General features: G+C 39.6%; 1 protein-coding gene across 2 annotated transcripts in view; it reads left to right on the forward strand.

Moving 5' to 3' along the window:
• Nucleotides 1-26,565, forward strand: part of NELL1 (neural EGFL like 1) — a 454,792-nt gene that overhangs the window by 177,847 nt on the left and 250,380 nt on the right. For both annotated transcript variants that reach the window (XM_030560164.1, XM_030560165.1), the window contains exon 13: nucleotides 18,329-18,454. In XM_030560164.1, the coding sequence (XP_030416024.1) occupies nucleotides 18,329-18,454 (126 nt within the window). The remainder of the gene's footprint in view (nucleotides 1-18,328; nucleotides 18,455-26,565) is intronic.

Below are 26,565 nucleotides of genomic sequence, written 5' to 3' on the forward strand. Positions count from 1 at the left end.
AGCACATTTCTGTTAAAGGAGAAGCATCCTACCTGGTCATATTGTATGGGTTACTTTATGCTACTCAGAACACCACAACTAGGCTAGAGTAATATAAGCATGCTCTCCCTCACCCCTACCAACCCAGTAGCTTGAAATGTATCTGTGCTGAGGGAGGGAAGTTGTGCAAAATGATGAAGCTTTTTAAAAATCTTTTTGATATTGGTTTTGCTACTCACATCTCATTTAGTTGTGCACTGTGTATGCAGCTTGAATTTTTTATAGGTTATTTACAGCTACTTTAGAATTGCCAGTTAAATTGGATTATAATTTTACTGCTTTTTAATAGAGGTCAGGTAAAAGCATCATGGGTATATATGGAAATCTCCTACCCCCTGGTGCATAACAGAAGCTTTACACTGATTTCATAACTGTTTTCTCCAGGAATAGAAAACACCAATCTTCCATCAATATTCATCTCAGAATCAGAATGTTTTAAATAAAACTTACTGTAACTTTAGAAATTGAAAGGCAGAATTGGCCTAGTGAACTGAATATACTGCTCAGAGCCAGGAATTGTGGAGCTCTAGTCCCATCTTTTCGGCTCACTCACGGTGTGATCTTTAGTAAGTTACTTATCCTCTCTGTGGCTTAATTTTTCCATCTGTAAAACATTTATCAGTTGGCAAAATGCATTAAGCAGCACTTTGTCCAGTACTGTAGGCTTGATCCAAAGCCTGTTGTAGTCAATGGGAATCTTTCTTTTAACTTCAAAGCACACTGGCTAAGGCTGTCTTGGACTAACCTGCTACCCTAACGCCTATTGGGTAATACCAAACTTAAGAGTCCCACTGATTTCAATGGAACTGCTCAGAGAGAGCGAGGGTCTGCTATCCTTACTCGCATTGAATAGTACCAAGGCTTTCTAGTAGTTTAGTTGAAATGGACATATGAGAAGATTGGTAGAGTATAGCCCAGAGTAAGGTACTGCCCAATATTAATGTGGCTGGTAGAATTGTACCCTATGTAACTTCTATCTAATATTGCTAATGCAATAGTAATTGAGGGCCAGAATGATACTCTTACTCATAATGAATAGCACCGTGATGGGGCCCTGTTCCAGAACCATACTGTATCACAAATATCAGGACACAGTCTATTTGGGAAATAAAAAACTTTCTTTTGGATGAGTCTCAGGGAGCCAGTAGAAGTACTGATTCCTTTAATGACTTATTGTAAATGCCAGGCTCCCAGCATATCACAACCCAAATGCTTAGTTAGAAAGCCCTCCTATCAGGGAATAAAGAGTTGTTTCTTTCTGGCCACCTTCTACCAAGTTTGCCTTTTTATATCTGCTCCTAGTAATTGGGTCCAGCTGTTCCAGCTTCCTGCCCTGTCAATACCTGTGAGAGCTGCTAATCTTGTAATCCTTGGTTTCTTTTGCTTGAGCGCACACATTTTTAAAAGAAAAACTGGGACATGAGGGAGCCATACCTCTGAAGGTGCCCTTTTGTATCCCAAAGGGTTGATACTGTTTGTCATAAGCACCTTGCTCCACGAGTGGCCCCTCTGATTTCAGTGGGCCTACTTGAAGAGTAAGGGACTATCCAACATGAGCAGGAATATCAGAACGCTGGCCCTGGTGCTGCATGTACAAGGGAAGGCACGTGTCACTGACTGGTGATGGTCATATTGGATGCAATCATTCAAACTTTTAGTGCTATTAGAAAAGAAGTAGCAAAGAGTTGAGAATATCCCAATTTAATGCTTTTTAACTGCAGCAAAACTTTGACTGTGTTATCGAAGAGAGAAGAATTACTTTGCTAGTTCAGTTTCATAGCCAAAAGCAAAGCAATTAAAATAAAATTTCTTGCTAAGCACTGAGGCAAGAATGAAGGTGGGGGGAAAAGTCTTACATGATCATTGTTGGATAGGGTTTTTTTTCTTTGTGTTTCACAGCTCTTCTAGTTCAACTTACCTGAGATTATGCTTAAGGTTAGTGCTGATGAGATCTGCAGAACTAAAACGCCTGTTCTAGTAACCAATGTTATAAATCATACTCGATTACCAAATTTGCTAGGCTGAGAAATCTGTCTTCTGTTTTCAGTTATGCTGATTAAGGTTATAGTTATAAGAGAAAAATGAATTTTAAAATGTGAGGACTTTTTTTGTTGACACTATTCTTATTTTTGTTCATGAGAGACTAAATAAACTGTGTACCTGGATTTAAAAATACATAAACAATAAGGACTAGATTGTGTCAGAGGAACACAGCACAGAAAAAAGGGTAAGGCGTGTTGCCATGTGCCATTCCACGAATGTTCCAAAGAAGGAATTGTGGTTTTAGCACCTAAAATTCCATCTGTGTCCCCTCCATCCCTTGCTGTAGGGGGTAACAATTTGCTGTTGGCCAGCATGTTGGTGGAGAGAGGCAAAAGTCCATCCATTTCTCACTTCCTCCTCATTCAATCTCCATCCACTTGTTCCAGATTCTTATTCCTGGGGCAGACATGCACATTGAGGGACATGTTGCCCCCTGGAGCTAATGGTAGTTCTCTTTGCATGTGGGGAAGAGACAGTATCTCCAAACCCTTAACTACCTGAAGGGTTATAATTTACATTTTATTCAAATCTGGTTCAGGTCAGTAGTAGCTCCACTTGGTTGCTTTCTTCAGGCAGTAAAATGACCTGTGTGAAACAAGATGAGAATCTCAGTACCTGTTGCAGAAGGGGACTAAAAAGGAATGTATACTGCTTCAGTCAGGATTGACTCTCATGTGAATACCTGCTGGGTTATTGGCAAAGGGTGCCAGAACAAGTGCTCTGCCCCCTAGCTGCTCGGGAATCTGATGAATGTGGAACCACAAAATATGGGGCAAGCACATGAGATTAAAATCAGAGAGTCAACTGGCATTTTAAGTCAGCTGATATTCTTGCAATTTACTTTAGGAAGGTGGTGTGGCCTTTAGCTACGTTAGCAGTTATGTTTTTGTCTATTCATAAACTTTACTGTTTCATTTTGGGTTTTGGTGCAGAGCTCTTGTTGATAGATGACCAAACGGATAGATGTGAGTGATGATGGCTCTTGATGAGCGCTTGAAAAAACACAGAGACAATTTAGGAAACGTAAATAGTCTTGTGAAAGTCATAAATAGGAAAGATAGGACACAACAAATGTATATCAACATGAGACAATATTTTTCCATTAACTGCATGCTGTTTTACACTGCATGGATTGGTCATCAGGTGAATGAATTATTTCAGCAGCAAAGTGGCGGAGTATTAATTTTGTATGATGACTTGCTGTTAATGTATCACATTTCTCATTTGTTATAAAGGTATACATTAGAAATGACTATGAGATGTAATACCAATGATTCTTCAGGGACTGCGGATATTCCTAGGTAGGGCAAAGACAAAAAATATCACTAGTTTTCATCACTATTTAATTTTTCAGAGAGATACAGAGTCCTTCAAAATGCCACAGTAAAAGGTTGCCAGGGGTGCAGGGATTCTAGATAAATTATATGGGTAGCCTGCAACAATTTATCATTTGAAGATAGCATCTATGTGGATTTGAAAGAGTAAGCTAGTCAATATCACAGGACGTAGATAGAAGGACACAAGGTAAGAGTGTTAAAGATAAAAATAGAGCAGCAAAGCAAAAATTGTGGGGGATGGTATAAGATAAATGCTGATGGAGCCAGGTATTTTAATGTAATTACTTTGGGTATAGCAGTGTTAGGAAAGAAATATTCATTTTGAATACAATAATCCATTGTTCATCTGGAGCCATTAGTAAAATCAGAGAGACTGGAAAAGGTAAAATATGTATTACCTAAATGAAAATTGATATCATTATAATATATCTTACTTGTAGGTGAATGAAAGAGCTTAAAACAATCTGAATAGGAATCCCCTAAAATCTATAAGAAATCTTTGAGAAGATTAACAGAAAATGACAGATTAGGTTGTAAAACTATTAGATGAGCCCTTCACAGCCCTTGTGAAACAGAAATCTTTATTTTATCACTGCTTATTGAGACCCAAAAAGAGAGTTTCATAAGCAATATTAAAAAAAAAAAAAAAGAACAAATCAAACAACACAGTGGAACTCATGTATATAATCAGTAGACCAGAGGCAATCTTTCTAGAGAACATGGTTTGATTTGTAAGAGTGAGGTGATTACACTGCTCTACAGCCAAAATGCTTCTGAAATAAATGTAGTCCAACTTTACTAATTCTGGGTCACTGAGAATGAAAATGATGCTTAAAATTGTTGATTGGCTCTAGTTTTCAAGATATGCTATTGGGTCAGTATATAGGACCCTTGACTTGGGAATGGCGGAGGATAAGTGAGTTATAAAGGGAAGGGATCTCAATTTAAACCAGAAATGACTAAAATACACCTTTGACTGGATCTATGAATAAATCTATGACTGGGTTTGGAAAGTACTTGCTTTTGAGGCAAAACAAGGAATGATGCAATCTGAAGCTGGTATTGCATCATACATTATATGAATTGCATCATGTTATTCCTGGAAGTCATGGATGATGCAATCATAACGAAGCTTACATCACTCTGCTGAACAAATTGCCCTATATCAGCTCTAGAAATCATACAGTGTTTTGCTCTCATTTGTCAGTGTTTGATTTTGCAAAGGGACACATTTCTGTTTAGCCAAAGTGAGCAGAGATGCCTCGTACTTGTGTGAACGGTGCAGATAACTTCTGCTATGTTTGTGGTGAAGTGACTTTTGCATCACGAACGCGCAGTATAACCACTATGGTTAAGAGAGCGTATCACCTTTCTTTTGGCTGCAAAATTGGAGATCAGGACAAGAGGTGGGCCCCACACATATGCTGCAACACTTGTGCAACAAATCTTGGCTAGTGGTTGAACAGGAAAAGGAAATCTATGCCTTTTGCAGTGCCAATGATTTGGAGAGAGCCAACAGATCATACCAGCAATTGTTACTTCTGCATGGTGCCTCAGGTTGGGAAAGGTGTGCCAAAGAAGAAAAAATGGACTGTGCATTATCCAAACATTCCATCAGCTATACGCCCAGTACCCCATGGAGAAGGACTGCCGGTTCCTGATGCACCAGAATCATTCTCACTGGAGTCAGATGAGGAAGAGGATGAAACTTCTGGTCCTGAACCATCAATGTCACAGGACCCACATTTTCTCCCATCCTCCTCCTCTGAACCACACCTCATAAGACAAGGTGAACTGAATGATCTTGTCAGGGATTTGGAACTACCCAAGAGTAAGGCAGAGCTGTTGGGCTCCAGACTACAGCAGTGGAATCTCCTGGCAGGCTATCAGGGCAAATGGAGCCCATCAATGCTTGCAGACTATTGCTGGACAGTGACAAGAGATGCTCCATTTAATGAATACAAGAGACAAGCCAAGAAGCGCCAAGTAGACACTGAATAGGACTAAACTATGTACATACTAGTTTTTTGCCTTTTGTTTCATAATAAATTTTATTTATATAACCTTTTTGCTGATTTTTAAAGTGTTACATAAACAGGACAGGTGAACTATTATCATGTAAAGCAACCATAAACACATGAAAAGACCTAGGTTTACAATTTATGATTAAAACTCTACTATCCACACAATATACATAGACATAAAATGTAAAAACGTCAATATCTTAGAAACAGTAGAAATCAGTTGTTTTAATTGTCATATTTGAATTCAGCACATCAAAATACATAATAAATATCACATTTTATCTCTGAAGCAGACGATTTCTCAAAAATTGTAGACCAGTGTTATTATACAGGTTTGTTTTCTAATGGATTACAATATATTTGGGAGCAATAGTACTATACTTTTATCTCTTATAGCCAAGCATGAAGTAGCTAGTTTTAGAATGATATCTGAAACATAAAGAGCCCGTGAAGAAGAGAGATGGCAAAATAAATGGTATTAAAATGCTAAGGGAGAGTAGTCTAGTTAAATTTTAGATTTAACTCTGCCTCATTCTATTCCTGTGGTAATTTGTTGTCATGGGTGTTAGCCAGGGAAAGGCGGTTAACTTCCATCTGTGTTCTGGACAGGCAAATTATGTTGTCCTGATGAGCACCACTTAGATAACTGAAAAAGTCTTTATAGACTATTCACCTATTTGTTGATTTTAGTATATTAATTCATTGTAGGAGCATGGGATACATCAGACACACTTCATCAAATTCAAGTCTTCATCCAAAAAATAGTGGAGAATAGTTTCAAAGTATTGATCTCAATCTTTAGAGCTCTCACTAGTCCAGATTCATGCTTTCTCACAAAGTTCATCTCCCTACAAATCCCGCTGCAGCAGCTATGAATGTTTGGGACAACACTGCCTACAGGATTACATTTCTCAAATAGTGATCAAGATGAGCCCTAGTCTTGTCATATTTAGGGATCATGTTGGGTGGATGACCAGGACTGTGAGCTGGTTAGACCTCACTCCCTCCACAGTCTGGAGATTCCGAAACCTTTTTCACCTGAGGGGAGGATATGAAGGAAATTCTGTGAGAGGAGTCTCACAGAGATGTCTGTCTTCTGTAGCCCTCTTCTGCAGGATGGAAAGATCCAGAAGCTTTCCTACTATGGGGTATCATTCCACATCTGATAAACTGTCAAGAGTTGTCTGCTGTTGAACTTGAGCAACATTTTCTTTTCTCCTTTCCATCAGGAACTATGTCATAGGCTTTTGCCTCATGGCCTTTACCCCGAACCAACATATCCATTGGAATTTTTATTTATTTAAGAATTAGCATTCAGATGGCAAAAATTTAAATAATCCTGGTCTGTTTAAAAGGAACTGACATTTACAATTGTGGGTAGCCTAATCTTAGAACAAATATATAAGTGGAATGTCAGGGAATATTACATGCACTATAGAAACATTTGTCCATCTATGGAATGCAAATATTTTGGGTCATCTTCTAAGACAGACAAACTCTGAATGGATTATGTCATAGGAAGGTTAATAGCATTTGGGACCATTTTTAAATGATATTTTAAAAATGCATCATATACTTTGTGCTGTTAATCTTTACTCTTCCTCTGAATCCAGCCCTTTTTCCATTATCCTGTCCTTGGCAATGATGTCAAGTGTGTTACTTTGCCTACAGATGGAGGCAAGTGCAGATAGATGGCTTCCCACTGCTTCATTACAATGCTTCCTTCTGGCCTTGGAATCTATGCATTAAGCAGCCTTGCTATTAAATGCCTGGGTGAAAGAGTGACAGCTTTTCATACTACCTGTATGAAAAAAAGCTTCTTCTGTAAAATTTTATCCAAAGAGACAGCTCCTTTGCCAAGAATGGGCTTGGTCTGCAAAGTGCCGAGAGCCCACAACTCTTATTGGGCTTGATTTGAGTTAAATCCAGTAATTTGAGAATAACTCCATTTTTTTTAGTTAATGGAATTACACTGGTGTAAGTGGAATCTGAGTCAGACCCATTAGTTCAGCTGTGACTCAGAGATGCTTAACACAGTTGAAGATGACACACCAAGTGCCCTTTGCACTCCTTTGATATTGGGGTTAATCTGTACTGGGCCAGTCCCCTGGTGTAAATGAGAGCTCTAACCTGTGGCAGCTGCCAACAGTCTGTAAAGGGTTTGCTATAGCAGCTGTCAGAAAGGAGTCTTAGCTACTTCCCCAGTTACCAATCATGCCCTCTATAATAATAGCCTTGAGCGGTGATGGTACAAGGAGGCAATATAGCAATCTTACGCCATCCAAAAATTTCCCACTACAATTCTCTGGGTTTAAGACTGAGTTGCTCTGGTAAAGCAGTGCATAGTGGCCAAAGCTGGCTCAGGATGGGGAACCATTTATGGAGCAGGAGTTTAGGTTACTCACTGCCTTACCGGCTCATACTCAATATTTGAGAAAATACTTCTCTCATTACCATGGCCTTTTGCAATACAACTTGTGGAGGAGGCAGTTAAACAGAGGCTTTGAAGAGAAGTCTTTACCCCCACTCAAATCCACCACTTTATAACCTTTTATGTTGTGCTATCTTCTAAACACATACTCATGGCACACTTCCAAAGAGCAATTTAAAAGACTAAAAGGCTGAATAATGCTGGGTAAAGACAATTGGGATTTCAGTTTGGCTCTAAACACCGGTGACTTTGCTATTATTTTCAATTTTAAAAAGGATAGTCTTAATTTTTTGTAGTTAATTGATATGATATATTTGAGCTAATGACTGAGTGTGTCCTGTTATCCAAAACCTGGATTCTCCCAATGTTTTCTTTCTGCTTTTTATTCTTTTTAATCTGCTTTCTCTAAGCTGCATTATCATATGTGAATTCCTGCTGCATATTTTAAAAAATAATTTATTTGTAACTGTCACAGCTACCTTATGAATAAGTTATCAACCAACCCTGAGAGCTATGCTGGCAAATATATTTTTTTAAAATAATATTTATACGACTATGAATATTTCCCATTAATGCATTTATCAAACAGTTGCAGCCATTCACTTAAGTTTAAGAAAAGATTTCCTTTCTATTAATGCCTCTTCCCCTGAAAAAATCCAACATTACTTGATTTTTTTAATACTAATGCAGCAGCATTCCAACTAATTTTAATTATCTTTTACGACAGCAAGTTCAACCTATATAACCCCTTCTGCTAAGAAAGGCACTTAAAAATACAGACCCATAATAATATACCCAGCTGTACCAAGCTAATGATGAGACATGAAGGGTGTCTTCAATCATGATTTAAAAAGTGGCACTGTTCTTGATATCCTCAGGCAGGGAATTCTGAAAAGGGATTATGCTAAATTTCGGTACCAGGGTGATGGGATTTGGGGGGAATGGTGAGACAAGTGACCTTAGCTGACACATGCTGGGTACAAGGGGGTGACCAGATTAATTGAGGCTCAGGTTGTGAAGAGCTTTTCAGGTTTAAAAAAAATCAGTGTAGCATAACTAGACTGATAATTAGTGCATCTGAGCTTGAACTGAAGTTGTGAGAACGTTAACAAGAGAGTGGGGATGTGGAGAATTGAGCACGTGCTGTACCCTGTATTCTGAAGGTGAGAAGGCCAAATTCACCTTGTCAGAGCACATGTCTCCATGTCAGAGCACATTTTAGCAAGCAGACGCCCTGTAAGAATGGCTGCTTGCTGGACTGTTCCCAAATGTAATAGAGAAAATAAACGCTTTAGGAATATCAGAAGTCCTTAGACGGAAGACAACTGATCATCTGCAAAAGCATGCCAGTGAGTACCTGTGCTTAATGTAGCCAATAGGTAAAAAAAAAATTCAACCTCAACAGCATTAAAATGATCATTTATACTTTTAAAACAGCTGTAACAAAACACCCTTTTCTCCAATAGAGAGAAACTGTTTATATTTACATGGCTGGAAAGGGGAGGAACATGCAGATCTGGTGAATCAAACCTCTAATTAATATCAGTTCTTCAGCCTAAGCTATTTTTTATTTTGATTTTTCAATGGGTGTAAAAGGGGACGATGTGGCCTTTATGATAGAGAATACTGTGCCTGCCTGAGGCACCATGGCTCTAGAAGCTCCCATGTCTATGGGATGCTTCCACAGAGCTCATGCCACATGGCTTTCCAGCCTCAGTTTAGTCTTAACAGGAGTTGGAATTGGGAAGATTACAAGGTCCATATGATCATGTGCAGCTAAAATTAAAGGAGTTTCTGGACTGTTTCCAACGGAACAACCACTGGGAAAACGTAGGTTAAATCATTAAATTAATCATTCATTTATCTTATCCAGGGCCAAATCCAGAGATGAGTCTAAGTAGGTGTATTTTACACATAAGTATTATAATTTATTATTTATGTTACTGTGGCTTTTAGGAACCTCAATCACTGTGCTAGTGCCTGCCTGCTGCGGAGTCTATATGTCAGGCAAAAGCTAACATCTAAGAGGGAGAGGGAGGATAATTTAATTCGCATTTATTTCATACTTCTCAAGAAGTATGTTATTCTAGCTAAGGTCTAGCCTACCCATGAAACTTTTACAAGTAAAACTAGTTCAGGTAGGGATGTGATTTTTTTTTTAATCAGTATAATTATGCTGGAAAAAATCCTAGTGGATTTATGGATGTATGTACGTAGTTATACTGCTATATGGCTAAATGGATATAGTTATATTGCTATAAAGGTGACTTATTCCTCTGCCTGTACAGAAATAGTATTAAAGCACATTGTACAGATATAGCACCCACCTGAAGGGATTATGCTGCATTGATTATGCTGGTATAGTTAGAGAAGTACAACTTTCTAAAGTAGGCAGGGATCTAGAGTCCCTTTAGATTCTTTCAGGCTTTTTTATCATTCATTCATTTATTATGTTTTATTTTTGTCACAGTCTGTGGCGAGTAGCCATTTGGAGCATCCAAATAGAGACTGACAGAATGCTGGTAGAAATATGTAGGTTTTGAGGCAGAATTTGAAGATGAAAGGCTGTGGAGAAACGAGTGTCTCTCAGGCATGGGGTGCAGTGGATCTGTGTGAAAAGAACGCAGTTGTGAGTGAGAGAAGGAGACTAACGGTGCTGAAATCAAGTGAAACTGGCAGAGGATGGAGTGACTAAGAACAGTTAGAAATGAGAGGCAAGATATAAGAAGGGCCGAGTGATGGAGAACATTTAAGATGAGTGAATATGATAGGAAGCCAGTGGAGCAAGAATACTCTGATATCTGGGGCAGGGTGTTTTAGATTGTTTGGGACTCCAGGATACCTCTGAAGTTCCATTATTTAGAATATTTTACTTTTCTGGTATCACCAAGCTTTCAACATACATTAAGATCTGCTGTGGGCCTTTCAGGAGCTTACCAGTGAGGCTGGTAATCCTGCTGGCAGAAAAAAGTCCTAGGTCATTTAGACCAGAGATTAACATGAGTGTGGACAAGGGCAAGGTACAGCATATGCCTTATAAACAACCCATACCCCTTTTTCATGTTCCACATAACAGGCAGCACCCATTTCTAGTGGCGGGGGTCAGAGAAGAGAAATTTTGGAGTTGGGAAGGGGAAGAGGAGTTGTGGGATGTGCTCCCCTTCAAAGTGTTTGCAGTTTAAGATGAAATTTGGCACAATGTGATCCCAAATAAGAAAGCAAATAGATTTTGAGATGATTTTTTTAATGGCAGCATTTTGATTCTGAAATTAAGCCCAGCAAGTAGAAAGATCCTGCATGGATTTCCAAAGATATTGCCTATTGTTGTGCTGGAACACTTTTTTTTATATTTATTTATTTATTTTGGTAAATAAATGTTACTGCCTCCCATTAGATAAGCACTGGAATCTCAAACAACTAGTGATGACATTAACCCTGTCTAAGAAGGTTATTTTAAAATGCATGCAATTACCAATGGGTCATTTGAATTGTTTTGCCTGCAAGGTTATTCTGACAGGCTGCATATTTGTATTATACCTAGCAGCCTCAAAGATAGTAGTAAAAAACCCACCTTATTTCATTAGGGAACCAGGCATCGAAAAAGGAAGATCTGGACAGTCTTTTTTTTTTTTTTTTAATTGCTAATGTTTTTACAATATGATGGGGCAGTCTGAGCAATCAGGTGGAAGACTCACCTCAGTGATTAGACTGTTGATGGGAGCTGGTCTGCATATCAATATATACAGAGGGTCATATTCTGTATCTGCTTACTTAGGTGCGTATAGGATTAACACAGTGAAAATAATTAGTCAAATTCATCCCTAGGGAAAATAGACACAACTCCTTTTGCAGTAACAGGAGTTGCACTCATTTTTTAAAGATGAAGTTGGCTTGATATGACTCAAAGCAGCAGAGAAGCTGAACAAAGTACATCACTGTAAGCTGTGTATAATATAAATTTGTGGCACTATGTCTCCACAGTGGAACTCTGAGAGGGGAATTGGGTCCATTCACTGTAAAGATCCACACGGCCAAACCACATGTAGGAGAGAAGCAGCTGGCTACATGAGCTAATTTGCTCCCAAACCCTGCATTAAGCACTACCATGTCTATTTGGGTTCCATAGCTCCACCACACATTGGGGCTGAGGATTCATTCCTAGAGTCCCACTATGTTTCAGCACATCTGCAGGTGAGGAAAAACTCTTTTAGAGCAAGTGTTGCTTTTTCCAGTGTACAGCTAATATTGTTTTAGAACTAGAAATGTACCGGGGTACATACTCAATATGTTAATTTATCTTGTTTTCTTTCATCTTGGAGCAGGCTTGGTTTTTCAGGGCTTACTTCTGAATTCATTTGCCTTCCCTATTATATGGCTTTCCCCCAACTTTTAACTGAATTGAATGTGTTTACCTGATGTACATTTAATCACTCAGTAGTATTAAAATGTGTATATATATGTTTAATTATTTTTATAGTAATAACATTTCATTTCCCTTGACCCTCTAATTTTCTCCTGACTCCCACTCCACCCCCTTAGATGTTGATGTCAAGGAGGGCTGCACAAGGATAAGGTCATTCATGGTGATATTTTCCAGCATTTAAAAAAAAATTAGGAATGATTAAACAGCAGCTCTTCAACACCGATGCTGATAGGGGACTGTGCTATGCTGACCATCTGGAAAATAGAGGGCCAGATCCTCTGCTGGTGTAAATTAAGGCAGCCCCAGAGAGGTCAATAGATCTATGCTGATTTGCACCAGACAGGGATCTGCCCCAGAGTAGTGCTTCTCTTTCCATTTTTATTATTAACGTGACCTTTCTGAGTACATGAATCCTGTTTTAGTGACAGAGGAACTATGAACCCTATGTGGGCTGCTATATTGTACTGAGCATTGCACTGAGGAGCAATACCCTCGCTCTCCTTACGAAACCAAACTATACCCTATAATTCAGTGATCCTCACTGAAAACCTCTAGGCCAAATGTGTCTTTGTTATTGTAGAGAACTAGCTTATGCAGATGGAAGTTGGTGATATGTGAAGGATCATTATGCTGTGTCAAGTTTCATTTTAAAGACCATATGTAGACCTTTTATAAAGGAAAACAAACTAATTCACCAGCCTAGAGAGAAACATAAATCATGTATTTTTATCACCTCAAAAGACCACCAGAAGATGAGCTCTGATATTTCAAATACGACAAGCAATCTATACGCATGAATCACAATGAGTTCTATTACACCCGTGCTGATGCGTACCACTGTGTTGTTTATGGATGCTACTCTAACAATGATCTGTAAAAAAACAAAGCTTTTTGTCATGGATATCTAGTCCTACACAAGACTATGCCAAAAATTGTGGGCTAAGTAAATGGCCTTAGCATTACTCCTCAGACTTTGTCCCAGTAAAATACTGTTGCCAACTTGTGACTTCTGATCACTACCCCCTGAAAAAGCAACAGGCTTAAAAGTGCTACAAGGGCAATGGAGAATATAAAGAACTGAAAGATGTAGCCCATGGTCTGTATGTTGCTACTCTCCTTTCTTCCTTTTGTCAGGATCCTGAAGTCAACCATCTCATGTAGCCCATTTTTTTAGTGGTTATTAATTATTTTTGACTTCCAATTAATTCTCATTTAAAGATATGGGGGATTGTGGAGTTCTAGTCTCTGAATCAGGCACAACAGAACCAAGGTTATTAAGGTCAGTATCTGGTTGGGAACCCCATTGCACAATGAAGTAAAGGTTTAACAACTTTTATTAACACAATTAGTGAAGAAAAGCTCCAGACCTCATAAAAAGATAGCAAAAATGCAGCATTAAGGTGATGTCTTGTATCGTTCCTCATGTATGTACTTGTATACTTACATACTCACACCCTCTTTGGGGATCTGGTGCCGAGAGACTAAGAAACTGCTCTGTCCTTGGCATGCCAAATGATGGTCCAGGTCCAGATCAGTTGATGACAACTTCCTGGTACAAGTGCTGGAGGAACTGACTAGGGGCCGTGCTCCTCTTGACCTGCTGCTTACAAACCGAGAAGAATTGGTAGAGGAAGTAGAAGTGGGTGACAATCTAGGCAGCAGTGACTATGAGATGGTTGACTTCAGGATCCTGACAAAAGGAAGAAAGGAGAGTAGCAAAATACAGACCCTGGACTTCAGAAAAGAAGACTTAGACTCCCTTAGGGAACTGATGGGCAGGATCCCCTGGGGCAAGGAGTCCAGCAGAGTTGGCTGTATTTTAAAGAAGCCCTATTGAGGGCCAGGAAAAAACATCCCCATGTGCAGAAAGAATAGCAAATATGGCAGGTGACCAGCTTAGCTTAACAATGAAATCTTTGATGAGCTTAAACGAAAAAAAGAAGCTTACAAGAAGTGGACATTTGGACAGATGACTAGAGATGAGTATACAAATATTGCTAGAGCATGCAGGGATGTAATCAGGAAGGCCAAGGTACAATTGGAGTTGTAGCTACCAAGAGATGTGAAGGATAACAAGAAGGGTTTTTACAGGTATGTTAGCAATAAGAAGGAGGTCAGGGAAAGTGTGGGACCCTTACTGAATGGGGGAGGCAACCTAGTGACAGATGATGTGGAAAAAGCTGAAGTACTCAATTCTTTTTTTTGCCTCGGTCTTCACAGACAAGGTCAGCTCCCAGACTGCTGTACTGGGCAACACAGTGTGGGGAGGAGGAGAGCAGCCTTCAGTGGTGAAAGAACTGGTTAAGGACTATTTAGAAAAGCTGGACATGCACAAGTCCATGGGTCCAGATCTAATGTATCCAAGGGTGCTGAGGGAGTTGATGTGATTGCACAGTCATTGGTCATTATCTTTGAAAATTTGTGGTGACTGAGGGAGGTCCTGGATGATGGGAAGAAGGCAAATATCATGCCCATATTTTAAAAAGGGGAGAGAGAGAACCTGGCCAACTGTAGACTGGTCAGCCTCACTTCAGTCCCTGGCAAAATCATGGAGCAGATCCTCAAGGAATTCATTTTGAAGCACTTGGAGGAGAGGAAGATGATCAGGAATGGTCAACATGGATTCACCAAGGGCAAGTCATGCCTGACCAACCTGTTTGCCTTCTATGATGAGATAACTGACACTGTGAATATGGGGAAAGCAGTGGATGTGATATATCTTGACTTTAGCAAAGCTTTTGATATGGTCTCCCACAGTATTCTTGCCAGCAAGTTAAAGAAGTATGGATTGGATGAATGGACTCTAAGGTGGATAGAAAGCTGGCTGGATTGTCGGGTTCAACGGGTAGTGATCAATGGCTCGATGTCTAGTTGGCAGCCGGTATCAAGCGGAGTGCCTCAGGGGTCGGTCCTGGTGTCGGTTTTGTTCAACATCTTTATTAATGATCTGGATGATGGGATTAATTGCACCCTCAGCAAGTTCACAGATGACACTATGCTGGGGGGAGAGGTAGAGAGGTTACCTAGGGAGGTAGTGGAAAATCCCTCCTTAGAGGTTGTGAAGGTCTGACTTGTCAAAGACACGGCTGGGATGATTCATTGGGTTTTGGTCCTGCTTTGAGCAGGGGATAGAACTAGATGACCTCCTGAGGTGTCTTCCAACACTAATATTCTATGAGTCTATTATCCAGTGGCCCATTCCCCCATCTTAGATGATGGTCTGGCCTATTATAGGGCCTAGAGCCTATCAAGAGTATTAATTGCAAATGTCTATCCTCCCTCGTCCATATCTAACTTCCTCACCCTAATAATGTTGGAATTTCTCTATCCTATAGATTAGTATATTAATAAAGTCAGCTAATTACATATACATCAACTTGTTGCCAAGGCAAGTTCATGGTTAAGCATTTGCCAACATTTTATCCTAAAATATCCAAGCCTAGCATCAGTTCAGTGTTCTTATGATTACTTGGTATCATTATGCACAAATTCCCCACTTAAGCTGTCCCCTGTTCCCCAACACTCAGGGTAACTGTTGGGCCATTTACCTGGGCAGAAGTTCAATGGCCTCAAAGTTTTATGCTAACTGTTTATTTAGTGTCTTATGAGGTACAGGCCTGACTAAAATAAAATGCTAAAGCTAGCTTTATGGGCTACAAGGGGCAATATGGAATGTAAGAGGAAAAGGCACAAAATGAGATTGAGGATGGACCTATGTGAGTGGCAAAAGAAGGAGAGGGCTTCATCTCACTCCTTACACCTCTTTTGCCAGGCCCAGGCCCAGACTCAGACGTAGTCTTTTCACTTCCTGAACATAAGGACTGCTGCTGCAAACTGGTAATCAAATCAACTTTTGAAGTTCTTAGTCTCCTTTATGAGTTTTAATAAGATCAATGTGCCACATAGATATTTTTCTTGGGGTTGTAAATTTCCTTTTAACCACTGGTAACTTGGAAGCAGCCTAATTTATTTATTTATTGGGGGGGATTGTTAGTATTTTTCTTATAGTGAATCAAAATGCCAATTAATACCTCCATCAACATTTTCCAATACCCCCATTTTTTATTTTTTGAGTCATTGTCCAAAGACTTCCTTAATGAAGGTAGAGACAAGTGTGGGGTAATTTTCAGGTGAATTGGTTTCTGTTTTGATGTTCTTGTGTTTTTTCAGGCATCTTTCTCTTCCCTCTTATGCCAGAAAATTAGTAGACATGCAAGAGCAAAATCCCGCAAAGCTAGAAGCTAAAAGCCTATTAAAAAAAGGTGGCAAGTCCCAGGTGTATGTCTCAGGTGGCCTTAGCATGCACTGGTGTGATAAGTAGACATTGGGGGATTTTTCTTGGCATTTGCCTTTTGTATCCTGCTGCTTTAGACATTTTTATACAATTTATCAAGAGGCTCAGCATCAGAAACAAGAAGAATGAGGATAGCTGGCTAGTTCAAGGTGTTTGTAAAGGGATGTAGAGTCCTTTGTTTCCAGGCCATCATTTCAAATTCAGGCCAGATTGGTAGTGATCAAAACTCAGTACCAACTAACAGCTGTTTGATGGCCAATATGAAATGATTTAGTTAGTGGTCTCAGTCTAGTTTCTCGTGGACAGCTGCCCAATAGCATAGAAACCATGAGCACAATTGCCATGTTTGTTACAACTCACAGCACAAAGCCTAGGGACTGTATCAGCATGGAAACAGAACTGCTTTTTCACCTTACAGGTTCCTTCAGACCAGAGCTGTGGCATGTGGTAGGAGGGCTCTGGGGAAGCATGCAGTGTTGCTGTCTGATCTGTACCTATACAATGGAGATAAAGAGAGACTTCAGTCTCCAGTGCTGCTGTCAATTCAGTTTCTTGGGCATGGACATTCAATAAAATAACTTGTAAGGAGAATGTAATAAGAAAAAATGGGTCTGAGTCTCCTTTCACTTAGTGACATACATAAATCAAGAGTAAATCTTCTGAAGTCAAAAGAGTTGCTTCAAAGAAAACTGGTATTAGTGAGAGAAAAATCAGTCTCAATCAGAAAAAAAAAGCTGTTCAGTCCTAAAGTAGAAGTAGCTTATATTTTGGGGGAAAAGATTGCCACTAAGTGAGCTCTACAATATTTAGTTAATGGCAGTTTTAGTCCCCCTTCTCAGGCAACAAAAATTGTTTTGAGTTGTGGCCTTGCAAGAGATACTGTGATCCACTAATAACAAATAGGGTTGCAGGGCCAGGTCCTGGGCTCTGCTAAATCTGCTATGTCCCACTGGGATGATGCAGAGCAGATAAAAAGCAGGTTTAAGTGGCCATGTGAGATTCCTAGTTGTGTAGGAGGATTCTTCAGTGGCACAGAGCTGAAGTAAGTGGCCTAGTTCTACCTACCTTCTTGTAGTTCACAGCATAGGGCTGTGTCAAGGGAATGGAGACATGACCTGAAGTGCGGTTGTGCTATAGTGATCCTAGGCTCCTGGAAGGGCCCTTGGTAGCTGTTACAGCTTGTGCAAATTGGGAACTTGCAAAATCAGAGCATCTTTTTGCTGCTTAACAAACACTGCTATTTCATATCTGTCCAGCACTACTCCTGACTGATACACAAAGTATCATTGTATATGGAGCTACTGCGTCTTCATATTCTAGCTTCTTTATGGGGGCAGTATTGTTGTCTGGGTGTATTGTTTGGGAAGCAGTACCTGAACTATTCATCTCCTGGTTCCTTTCAGTTTGTGATTATTTTTGTTGTAATGCTAACATCATCTAGGAAAATATGGGGGAGGAGCGTAATTCAGTATTTCCTGGTTTTCCAGCATTTAACTTTAGAGTTTGGAAGTGTACAGTACAGAGACATTATTGTGTTTCAGCAGCCTTAACTCCACCTTAAGAAAGATTTTGCTAGTAAATTTATGCTAGTAGATTAATATTAGAGTTTAAGACTTTTTTTGAGATTCTTCTGGGGCTTGTAATTGGAATTTCTCTTCTCTTATTTCAGAATTGAGTCATTGTGAGCATTTAACTGTGCAATTGACTGTGTTTGTGCTGGTTCTTTTCCCCCCTCAGATATTGATGAGTGCGCTGCTAAGATGCATTATTGTCATGCCAATACAGTGTGTGTTAACCTGCCTGGATCATATCGTTGTGACTGTGTCCCAGGATACATCCGTGTGGATGATTTTTCATGTACAGGTGAGCTTTTTAAGTCTTTGTAAGAGCACAGTGGTATCCTATTTCTTGTGTACTGACCAATTTGCTAACAAATCTCCTCTCTGGAATACAAATTATAGTTGGCCCTGAGCAGATGTGCAAGTGGATGAGAATGCACAAGGAGCCTTCTTTCCTTTGCACACTTTTAGGGGACAGATACAGAATGACCCAAAGAGCTCAGGCACTCTCCATGGTTAACATCGTCAATTTAGGCAGCCTACCTGGAAGAAATGAAGGTGGCAGTATGGCATCTGTCCATCTTACCTCTGCACTGCATGTTCAGTGGAGCTGACTGAATGTAGAGAAATCTCATACTGCATCCAGTTTCTAGCCTTGAAGGGTGTCATGGTGTTACTCCACATACCCATCACTTCACTAAGGCTGAGAATTATCCATCCCATGTTTCAGACAGTACAATGTTTTTTGGGGTGGGGAGAGGAGAGAGGATTCCACATGTCTGAGGGGAAGAAGGAAATGTTTCTCTAGCAGTACTTTGGAGTTGCTCAATGGTTTGAAACACCAGAAATAGTCATGGAGGAAATGAATTAATGAACAGAGTCAAGGAGAGATGGTCAAAGATGTTAAGCTGTAGGTGAATTGTATAGGTCATACCATATGAATGTTGATTAAACCTTTATTCCACACCACACAATCCTGTATTCTGTAGAGGTTTCGTCTGCTGCAGATAAACTAATCAAAGATGTTAAAGAGTTTGACAGTTTTACTGAAATTAAATTTTGTATCCTTCTGCTGTAAAACCAGTGGCCTTAGTTGCCATGAGTCCAACACTACAGGGCCCAAAGGAAGAAGAAAATTATAATCACTATAACAAATAAAATGACCTAAAATAGTTTTAATATACATAAAAAAGCATATCATCTCAGATATTCCAGGACAGAAAGATGTAATAACATCAGTTTAACACATAGATATCACTATAGATGTAGTAATGTGTGTGTCCATATCTGTACAATGCCCTTAAGCATTTGTTTGTCTGACTGTCTGGAAAATGTTAGTGTTAATGCCGGGAGTTTCTTATTTCTACTGTTTTTAGGTCTATGACAGAGATTACTCAAGGGTAGAGAACAAATACAATCGTTTTATACATTGAAATAGATACATTTTTAATAACTGTCAGCAAAATCAGTCCTTAAAAGTCTTAGAGGATCTTGGATGAGTCTTATTTCCATGTACACATCTGAAGGAGGCTTCACTGACTATCAGAAAAATTATTTCTCCAGAATGTGAGAAAATCTCTTGAAAAGTGCTCTGTCCTATCCATACCTGAAATGATAACCTCTTTCAATGAGAGCCCTCAATCAAGGCTGTGTTCAGAACTATTCAGACACATTTACTGAAATAGAAATAAGAAAACTTAACACAACCCCAGGTTTGATATTATATTGAGCAGTCTGTTCTCTCAAGTAGAAAGATGGCCAAGAAATGTTCAATATGAGAGTGGTTATTCAGGGTAGAAATCATGCTATAATGTACACATTATTCTTAGGGAAAGTCAAAGACACTGTCGATTTCATGATGACAGCACATCTTATCATATAGCTTATAGAAGCTTTGGAAAAGTCCTCCTCACTTCTTGAGAGCGGATGATGCTAAACAATTCACATTCAACAGACTTTTTTTTTTTTCCAGACAGTTGTGTGTCTCTAAAGCCCTTTCTCTGCCGTGTAAGTAAGTCCTGAGTTCTCATTGATCTTTTACAAACTATCATGCAGGAAAAATGTCAGCCACTGAATTTTGTAGGGTGCTTTCTTTTGACCTTGTACATCAAATAGGGTAATCATTTTTATAATGATGGTAAACCTTTTTGATAATCTGATACTAGCTTTCTAATTCCCTAATAATCCTTTCATTCCAGCAAAACAGTGTCATTAGACATGGAAATGATTTAAAAACAGAGTATTTGTGATTTACAGCAAAAGTGTGGAGTAATAAGACAAGTGCTTGAGAGTAATGGGCGAACAATCATTTACTGCATAGACACATACAAATCTCTGTATAAGTAAGAAATAATGGAATGAGTGAGATAACAAATATTCCATGCAGTTTTCATTACCTTGCTAAAACCATTTATTTTTTGGCATCACGAGTAGGAGTACTGAAAGGGAGCATGCATTCCACGTAGTTTAGGAGAAGCGTGGTTGAATTGGTAGTTCATAATTAGAAATAATAGCTAATTAAAATTATAAATGTATTTCAGTTAAGTAATTGCGCAATGGAAGAAATATTCCTTTCTTAGTTTTTGCCTTATATAAAAGTAGCTTAGAAAATAAATGTAGCAAGTACTTAGCTTATGCCTCCACTTGTTGCTACTGATGTCTTTACAAGCAACATTGAATGCAGCAATTACTTAGCTATCTAATGTGTTCCTAGTTACTGAGGGTACGTCTACACTACAGGATTATTCTGTTTTTACATAAACCGGTTTTGTAAAACAGATTGTATAAAGTTGAGTGCACACGGCCACACAAAGCACAATAATTCGGTGGTGTGCGTCCATGTACCGAGGCTAGCTTTGATTTCTGCAGTGTTGCACTGTGGGTAGCTATCCCATAGCTATCCCATAGTTCCCACAGTCACCTCTGCCCATTGGAATTCTGGGTTGAGATCCCAATGCATGATGGTGCAAAAACAGAGTCACAGGTGATTCTGGGTAAATGTCGTCACTCATTCCTTCCTCCGTGAAAGCAACGGCAGACAATCATTTTGCACCCTTTTCCCCTGGATTGCGCTGGCAGATGCCATAGCATGGGAACCATGGAGCCCGTTTTGCCTTTTGTCACTGTCACCATATGTGTACTGGATGCCGCTGACAGAGGCGGTACTGCAGCGCTATACAGCAGCATTCATTTGCCATTGCAAGGTAGCAGAGATGGTTACCAGTCATTCTGTACCGTCTGCTGTGCCATTGTAAATTGTCAATGAGATGACGGTTATCAGTCGTTCTGTACCGTCTGCTGCTGTCATGGGTGCTCCTGGCCGACCTTCGCTGAGGTCGGCCGGGGGCGCAAAGACAAAAATGGGAATGACCCCCTCGGTCATTCCCTCCTTTATGTTGTATCTAAAAATAGTGCCAGTCCTGCCTACAATATGGGGCAAGTGTACTAGAGAACCAGTGTATCAGAGAACCAGAGAGCACAGCCGCTCTGTGTCAGATCCCACAGAAATGATGAGCTGCATGCCATTTTAGGGGGTGTCCCTGCAACAACCCCACCCGTTGCTTCCCTTCTCCCCCAACCTTCCTGGGCTACTGTGGCAGTGTCCCCCCATTTGTGTGATGAAGTAATAAAGAATATAGGAATGAGAAACACTGAGTTTTTAGTGAGATAAAATGAGGGGGAGGCAGCCTCCAGCTGCTATGATAGTCCAGGCAGTACAGAATCTTTTCTTTAGACATGAAAGGGGGGTGGGGAGCTGATGGAACTCAACCTCTAGTTGCTATGATGAAGACAGTTACCAGCCATTCTGTACCATCTACCGGGAATGACCGGGAGTCATTCCTATTTTTACCCAGGTGCCCCTGGCTGACCTCACCTGAGGCCGGCCAGGAGCACTCACAGGATGATAACAGCTATTAGTCCTTTTGTACGGTACCGTCTGTCACCGGGGAGGGAAGGGGAGAGGATGCTGCTATTCATTTCCCCAGCATTGTGTCTACCAGCAGCATGCAGTAGACATAGGGTGACATGTAAAAAAGTCAAGAAACGATTTTTTTCCCTTTTCTTTCATGGGGGGAAGGGGGGGTAAATGGATGACATATACCCTGAAACACCCCGGACAATGTGTTTGACTCTACAGGCATTGGGAGCTCAGCCAAGAATGCAAATGCTTTTCAGAGACTGCAGGGACTGTGGGATAGCTGGAGTCCTCAGTACCCCTTCCCTCCCTCCATGAGCGTCCATTTGATTCTTTGGCTTTCTGTTATGCTTGTCACACAGCACTGTGCTGTGGACTCTGTATCATAGCCTGGAGATTTTTTCAAATGCTTTGTCATTTCGTCTTCTGTAACGGAGCTGTGATAGAAAAGATTTGTCTCCTCTTACAGTGATCAGATCCAGTATATCCCGTATGGTCCATGCTGGAGCTCTTTTTGGATTTGGGACTGCATCACCACCCATGCTGATCAGAGCTCCACGCTGGGCAAACAGGAAATGAAATTCAAAAGTTTGCGGGGCTTTTCCTGTCTACCTGGCCAGTGTATCCGAGTCTGGATTTCTGTCCAGAGCGGTCACAATGGTGCTCTGTGGGATACCACCCGGAAGCCAATACCGTCGATTTGCGGCCACAGTAACCCTAATCCAATATGGTGATACTGATTTCAGCGCTACTCCTCTCGTCAGGGAGGAGTACAGAAACCAGTTTAAAGAGCCCTTTATATCAATATAAAGGGCCTCGTTGTGTGGACGGATGCAGGCTTAAATCAGTTTAATGCTGCTAAAATCGGTTTAAACGCTTAGTGTAGACCACGCCTGAGTCAAAGCAAATGGAAAGCTCTGGTTTTGATGAATTATGTATTTTGGAACCAATCCTAAGAGCCTTGCTTATGTGAGTATTCGGATTATTTCAATGGTACCACTTATTTGTAAAGCAAGCGTGGTCTCTTTAGACCCAGAGACTTATCAATATAAACCTTCCTGGGTTTCATATTTTATTTTCCAAGATATGGGAACAGTGCTGAGTTTATTTTATATAATACTGAGCTAAAAGCAGAAGTTCTAGTGCATAGATTAAGTAGCATCTTTCTTCTGGAATAACTGGCAAAGGGCCCAATTTGTGCAAGGTACAGTTTGCTTTCAACTGCTGCTGAAGTTATTGGGCCAGATTCGGTGAAGTCTGGAGGACCATCAGTTCCCACTGATATCAATGGGAGTTGAAGGCATTGACCACCTCAGAGGAAGTGCTCAGAACATCACAAGATGTACATTAACAATTAAGACATGAAGCTTATATTTAAAATGATAAACTGAATGCAAGTGATGATTCTCAAACACTACATTCAATTTTAAAATGATATAATGTAGATTGGAGTCACTAAACAGCATTAGATCTCATATAAGCACAAGAGCTGGTGTGATGGAGTTCACCCAGGGTATTTTCTCATTATTCTGTTCAGTCCTGTGATGTTCTTGACCTATATTCATCAGCAAAGGTATGTTAATATTTTGTAGTCTCCTATTCCTGGAGTGGTGAGTTGTGTATGTTAATTAAGCCTTTTGATGAAAGACAGATGTATTAATGAAAGTTATTCCTCAGTAAGAAGCTTCTTGCAATCTTCATTATAGTCACATGTTGGTTGACTACTGTAAGTTAAATCGTTTCCCAGCCCACTCAGTAAGTGAGAGCAAAGATACTGCTTTGTCTCTTCAGTTTTTGGAATCTACTGACTAGAGAAATCCACTTCCAAAAGTGGCACCATAGTGTCAGGTTTACAGTCCATCTGTACCATGCCAGTTAGTGCTTGCTGTTGACCACTGCATATTAACCTGCTGGCTGATAGAGATAGTCATGCCATCTAATAGGTAAGCCTGGCCACCTTGAGAAAACAGATGGATGCAATAGCTGTCCTCTTTTCCTAGCCATATATTGACTGTTGTGAAAAGATTCTGCCCTGTTGCTTATATTGGAAAAGAATTCCCCTGTGATCTTTCTTGCTCTAATACACTGGCACAGGAGTTATTCCCAAATATATACTACTCTTTTCTTTCCTAAAGTGTTGTTATGAATCTTGTATTTTCATTTTTGAAGGGTTGCATCTATCCTTTAAGATTTTAGATCTTATCATATAAGCGTCTTTCTCTGTATCATTCTGTGCCACAATATATTGCTTTTAACCTGCATTCTCCCATTGCATCAGCTGAATGAATCAACTGTCTTGTCTTAGGGAAGGCCATAAAGAAGTCTTCAAATTCTAATATCTAATCATACAATATTTATATGTAGAGCAGGCAGGGTGAAATCTGGCCTAGCACATACTAACACAATAGGGGCCCCTGTTATGCAAGGGATCAAACTTCTTATCATAATAGTCCCTTTTGGCAATAAAAACCTATGACTATCAGAGAAAAGGTAAACCTAGGTTTGACAAAGGATTCATCAGGTCTGGAGGAAAAACCAAAATCTTCATAAAATCATGGTTAATGGATTATTGTAATGTAATCTAATGTGGAGTCTTTACAAACCTGATCCAGGCAAAACTCCCACTGAAGCCAGTGTAGTTGCACCTAAATAAAAGCTGTAAGATTTGGCCCTGTGAATATAGCAAGCATCAAAACCATTGCAAAATTGGCAGTTTTAAGTCTGCAAAGTGAGTTTTGTATTTGTACCTAGGCCGACTTAGCACCTAGATACCATGATGATGGGTGCTACAGACTTGCTGATAATTTAGATAGACAGAATAAATATTCAGATTTCATTCCTGCTTAGGTGAGTGTTCTATATAATTGTAGTGTTTGACTGAGATCATCGCAGTTTATACTGTTACCACATCACTTAGCTCAGAATTGCCTGTCAGTCTTCGGTTTGGTCTGTATTGTTTTTTTTTTCTTTAGCTTTACAGAAGTGTTGAATCACTAAACAAATTACATATTTCCAAGAAGCAAACTCTTTGTACTGTAACTCGACTGTTATTTTCAAAATATATCATTTAACCTAGTGTTTTTTCCTCTTGTGAAAAAATTGACTTTTGACAGAAACACATTGTTTAAAAAATAGCCCTATGATTTAAATGTTACTTAAGTTGCAATTTGAGGTATAGCGTGGTGAGACAATAGCAGATGACAAAACCTAATGACTTTTGTGGGTTATCCTTTAAGCCATTTCCCATTTGTTCTGTGTGGTATTAGGAGTAATATGTAATTTTGAATCTAATGCTTTATCCAAAGTGATCACAGTGCCTCCTGTATTTCTTGATGTTGACAAAAGCAGAATGAGAGTAAAGCACAGAAGTACCTGGAATTCTGAAAAAGCTGGGCTTTGAGGGAACAAAAACCAGAATAGTATTTCAAAATTACAGGACTTTGATCCTATAATTTGAGAAAAAGTTGGAGAAATTGTTTGCACTTACAATAATCAATGCCTTTACAACATGGCTGTTGTACTTTACCTGTCAGAGCCCTGAAGTGATGTATTTGACCCAGTAATAATAAATAATAATAATAATACAGCAGCTTTCACAAAGATGAAGTGGCAATCTGAAAGGGCAGACAACCAGACAGTTAACCAGAATCAGAGTGTTGTTGAATAGGTCTCGAATGGACTTTTCAAATCTAGGCAGCAAATAGATATTACAGCCATTCTTGCAAGGAAAACACTATCATGAAATCTATTCCACTAAACCCATTACCTCCCCAGCTTGTTGATGAATTAAATAACCATTCAAAGAGGAAGCATGAACACTTTAGGTGGAAAGGCACAGTTTTGCAAAGGTCTTCACAGTATGTTGTGCATTTGCACTAGTCTAAACCAACACATATCATAACTAAAAATGTGGTTGTCTAGAATAAAAGAATTGAGAGAAATGAAATGACATGTACAGAATTAAGACCTAAAATTTGGGCCAGTGAGCAAACAAAAATGTTCACTGGTTAAAAAGCTTCCAAAAATATTTAGAGGGGATGTTTAAAACATTTGCCCTTGGTGATCTATTTAAATTTATGTTCCTTGTGGATAAAAATATTATTTGGCACTTATCTAGTGCTTTATAATTTCCAGAGAGTATCCAATTATTAACTAAGTAATCCTGACTACAGTCCAGAAAGACTATTACAGAACTATTTTTCCCATTTATAGACTGGGAAATAGACCCAGCTCCAATTTATTTATTATAAATGTGTATTGTGTTAGTGACTAGAGGCCTCAAACAAATCAGGGTCCCACTGTACTCACTGGAATAACTATCCCGGCCTCAAAGATTTTACAATCATTCTCCCATCTGGAAAAACCCATACAATATGTTCAGTATGGCGTAAATATTGTAAAGGATATCAAAAACTGTATAGTACCCCAGTGTATTGGGACCCTGAGGACAGAGTTTGCCCTCTTGTCATCTCTCCCCAAGCTCTCTTTAGGTTTGTATA

Source organism: Gopherus evgoodei, chromosome 4 (genome assembly GCF_007399415.2).
Source record: "Gopherus evgoodei ecotype Sinaloan lineage chromosome 4, rGopEvg1_v1.p, whole genome shotgun sequence".
NCBI classification, from domain to species: domain Eukaryota; kingdom Metazoa; phylum Chordata; order Testudines; family Testudinidae; genus Gopherus; species Gopherus evgoodei.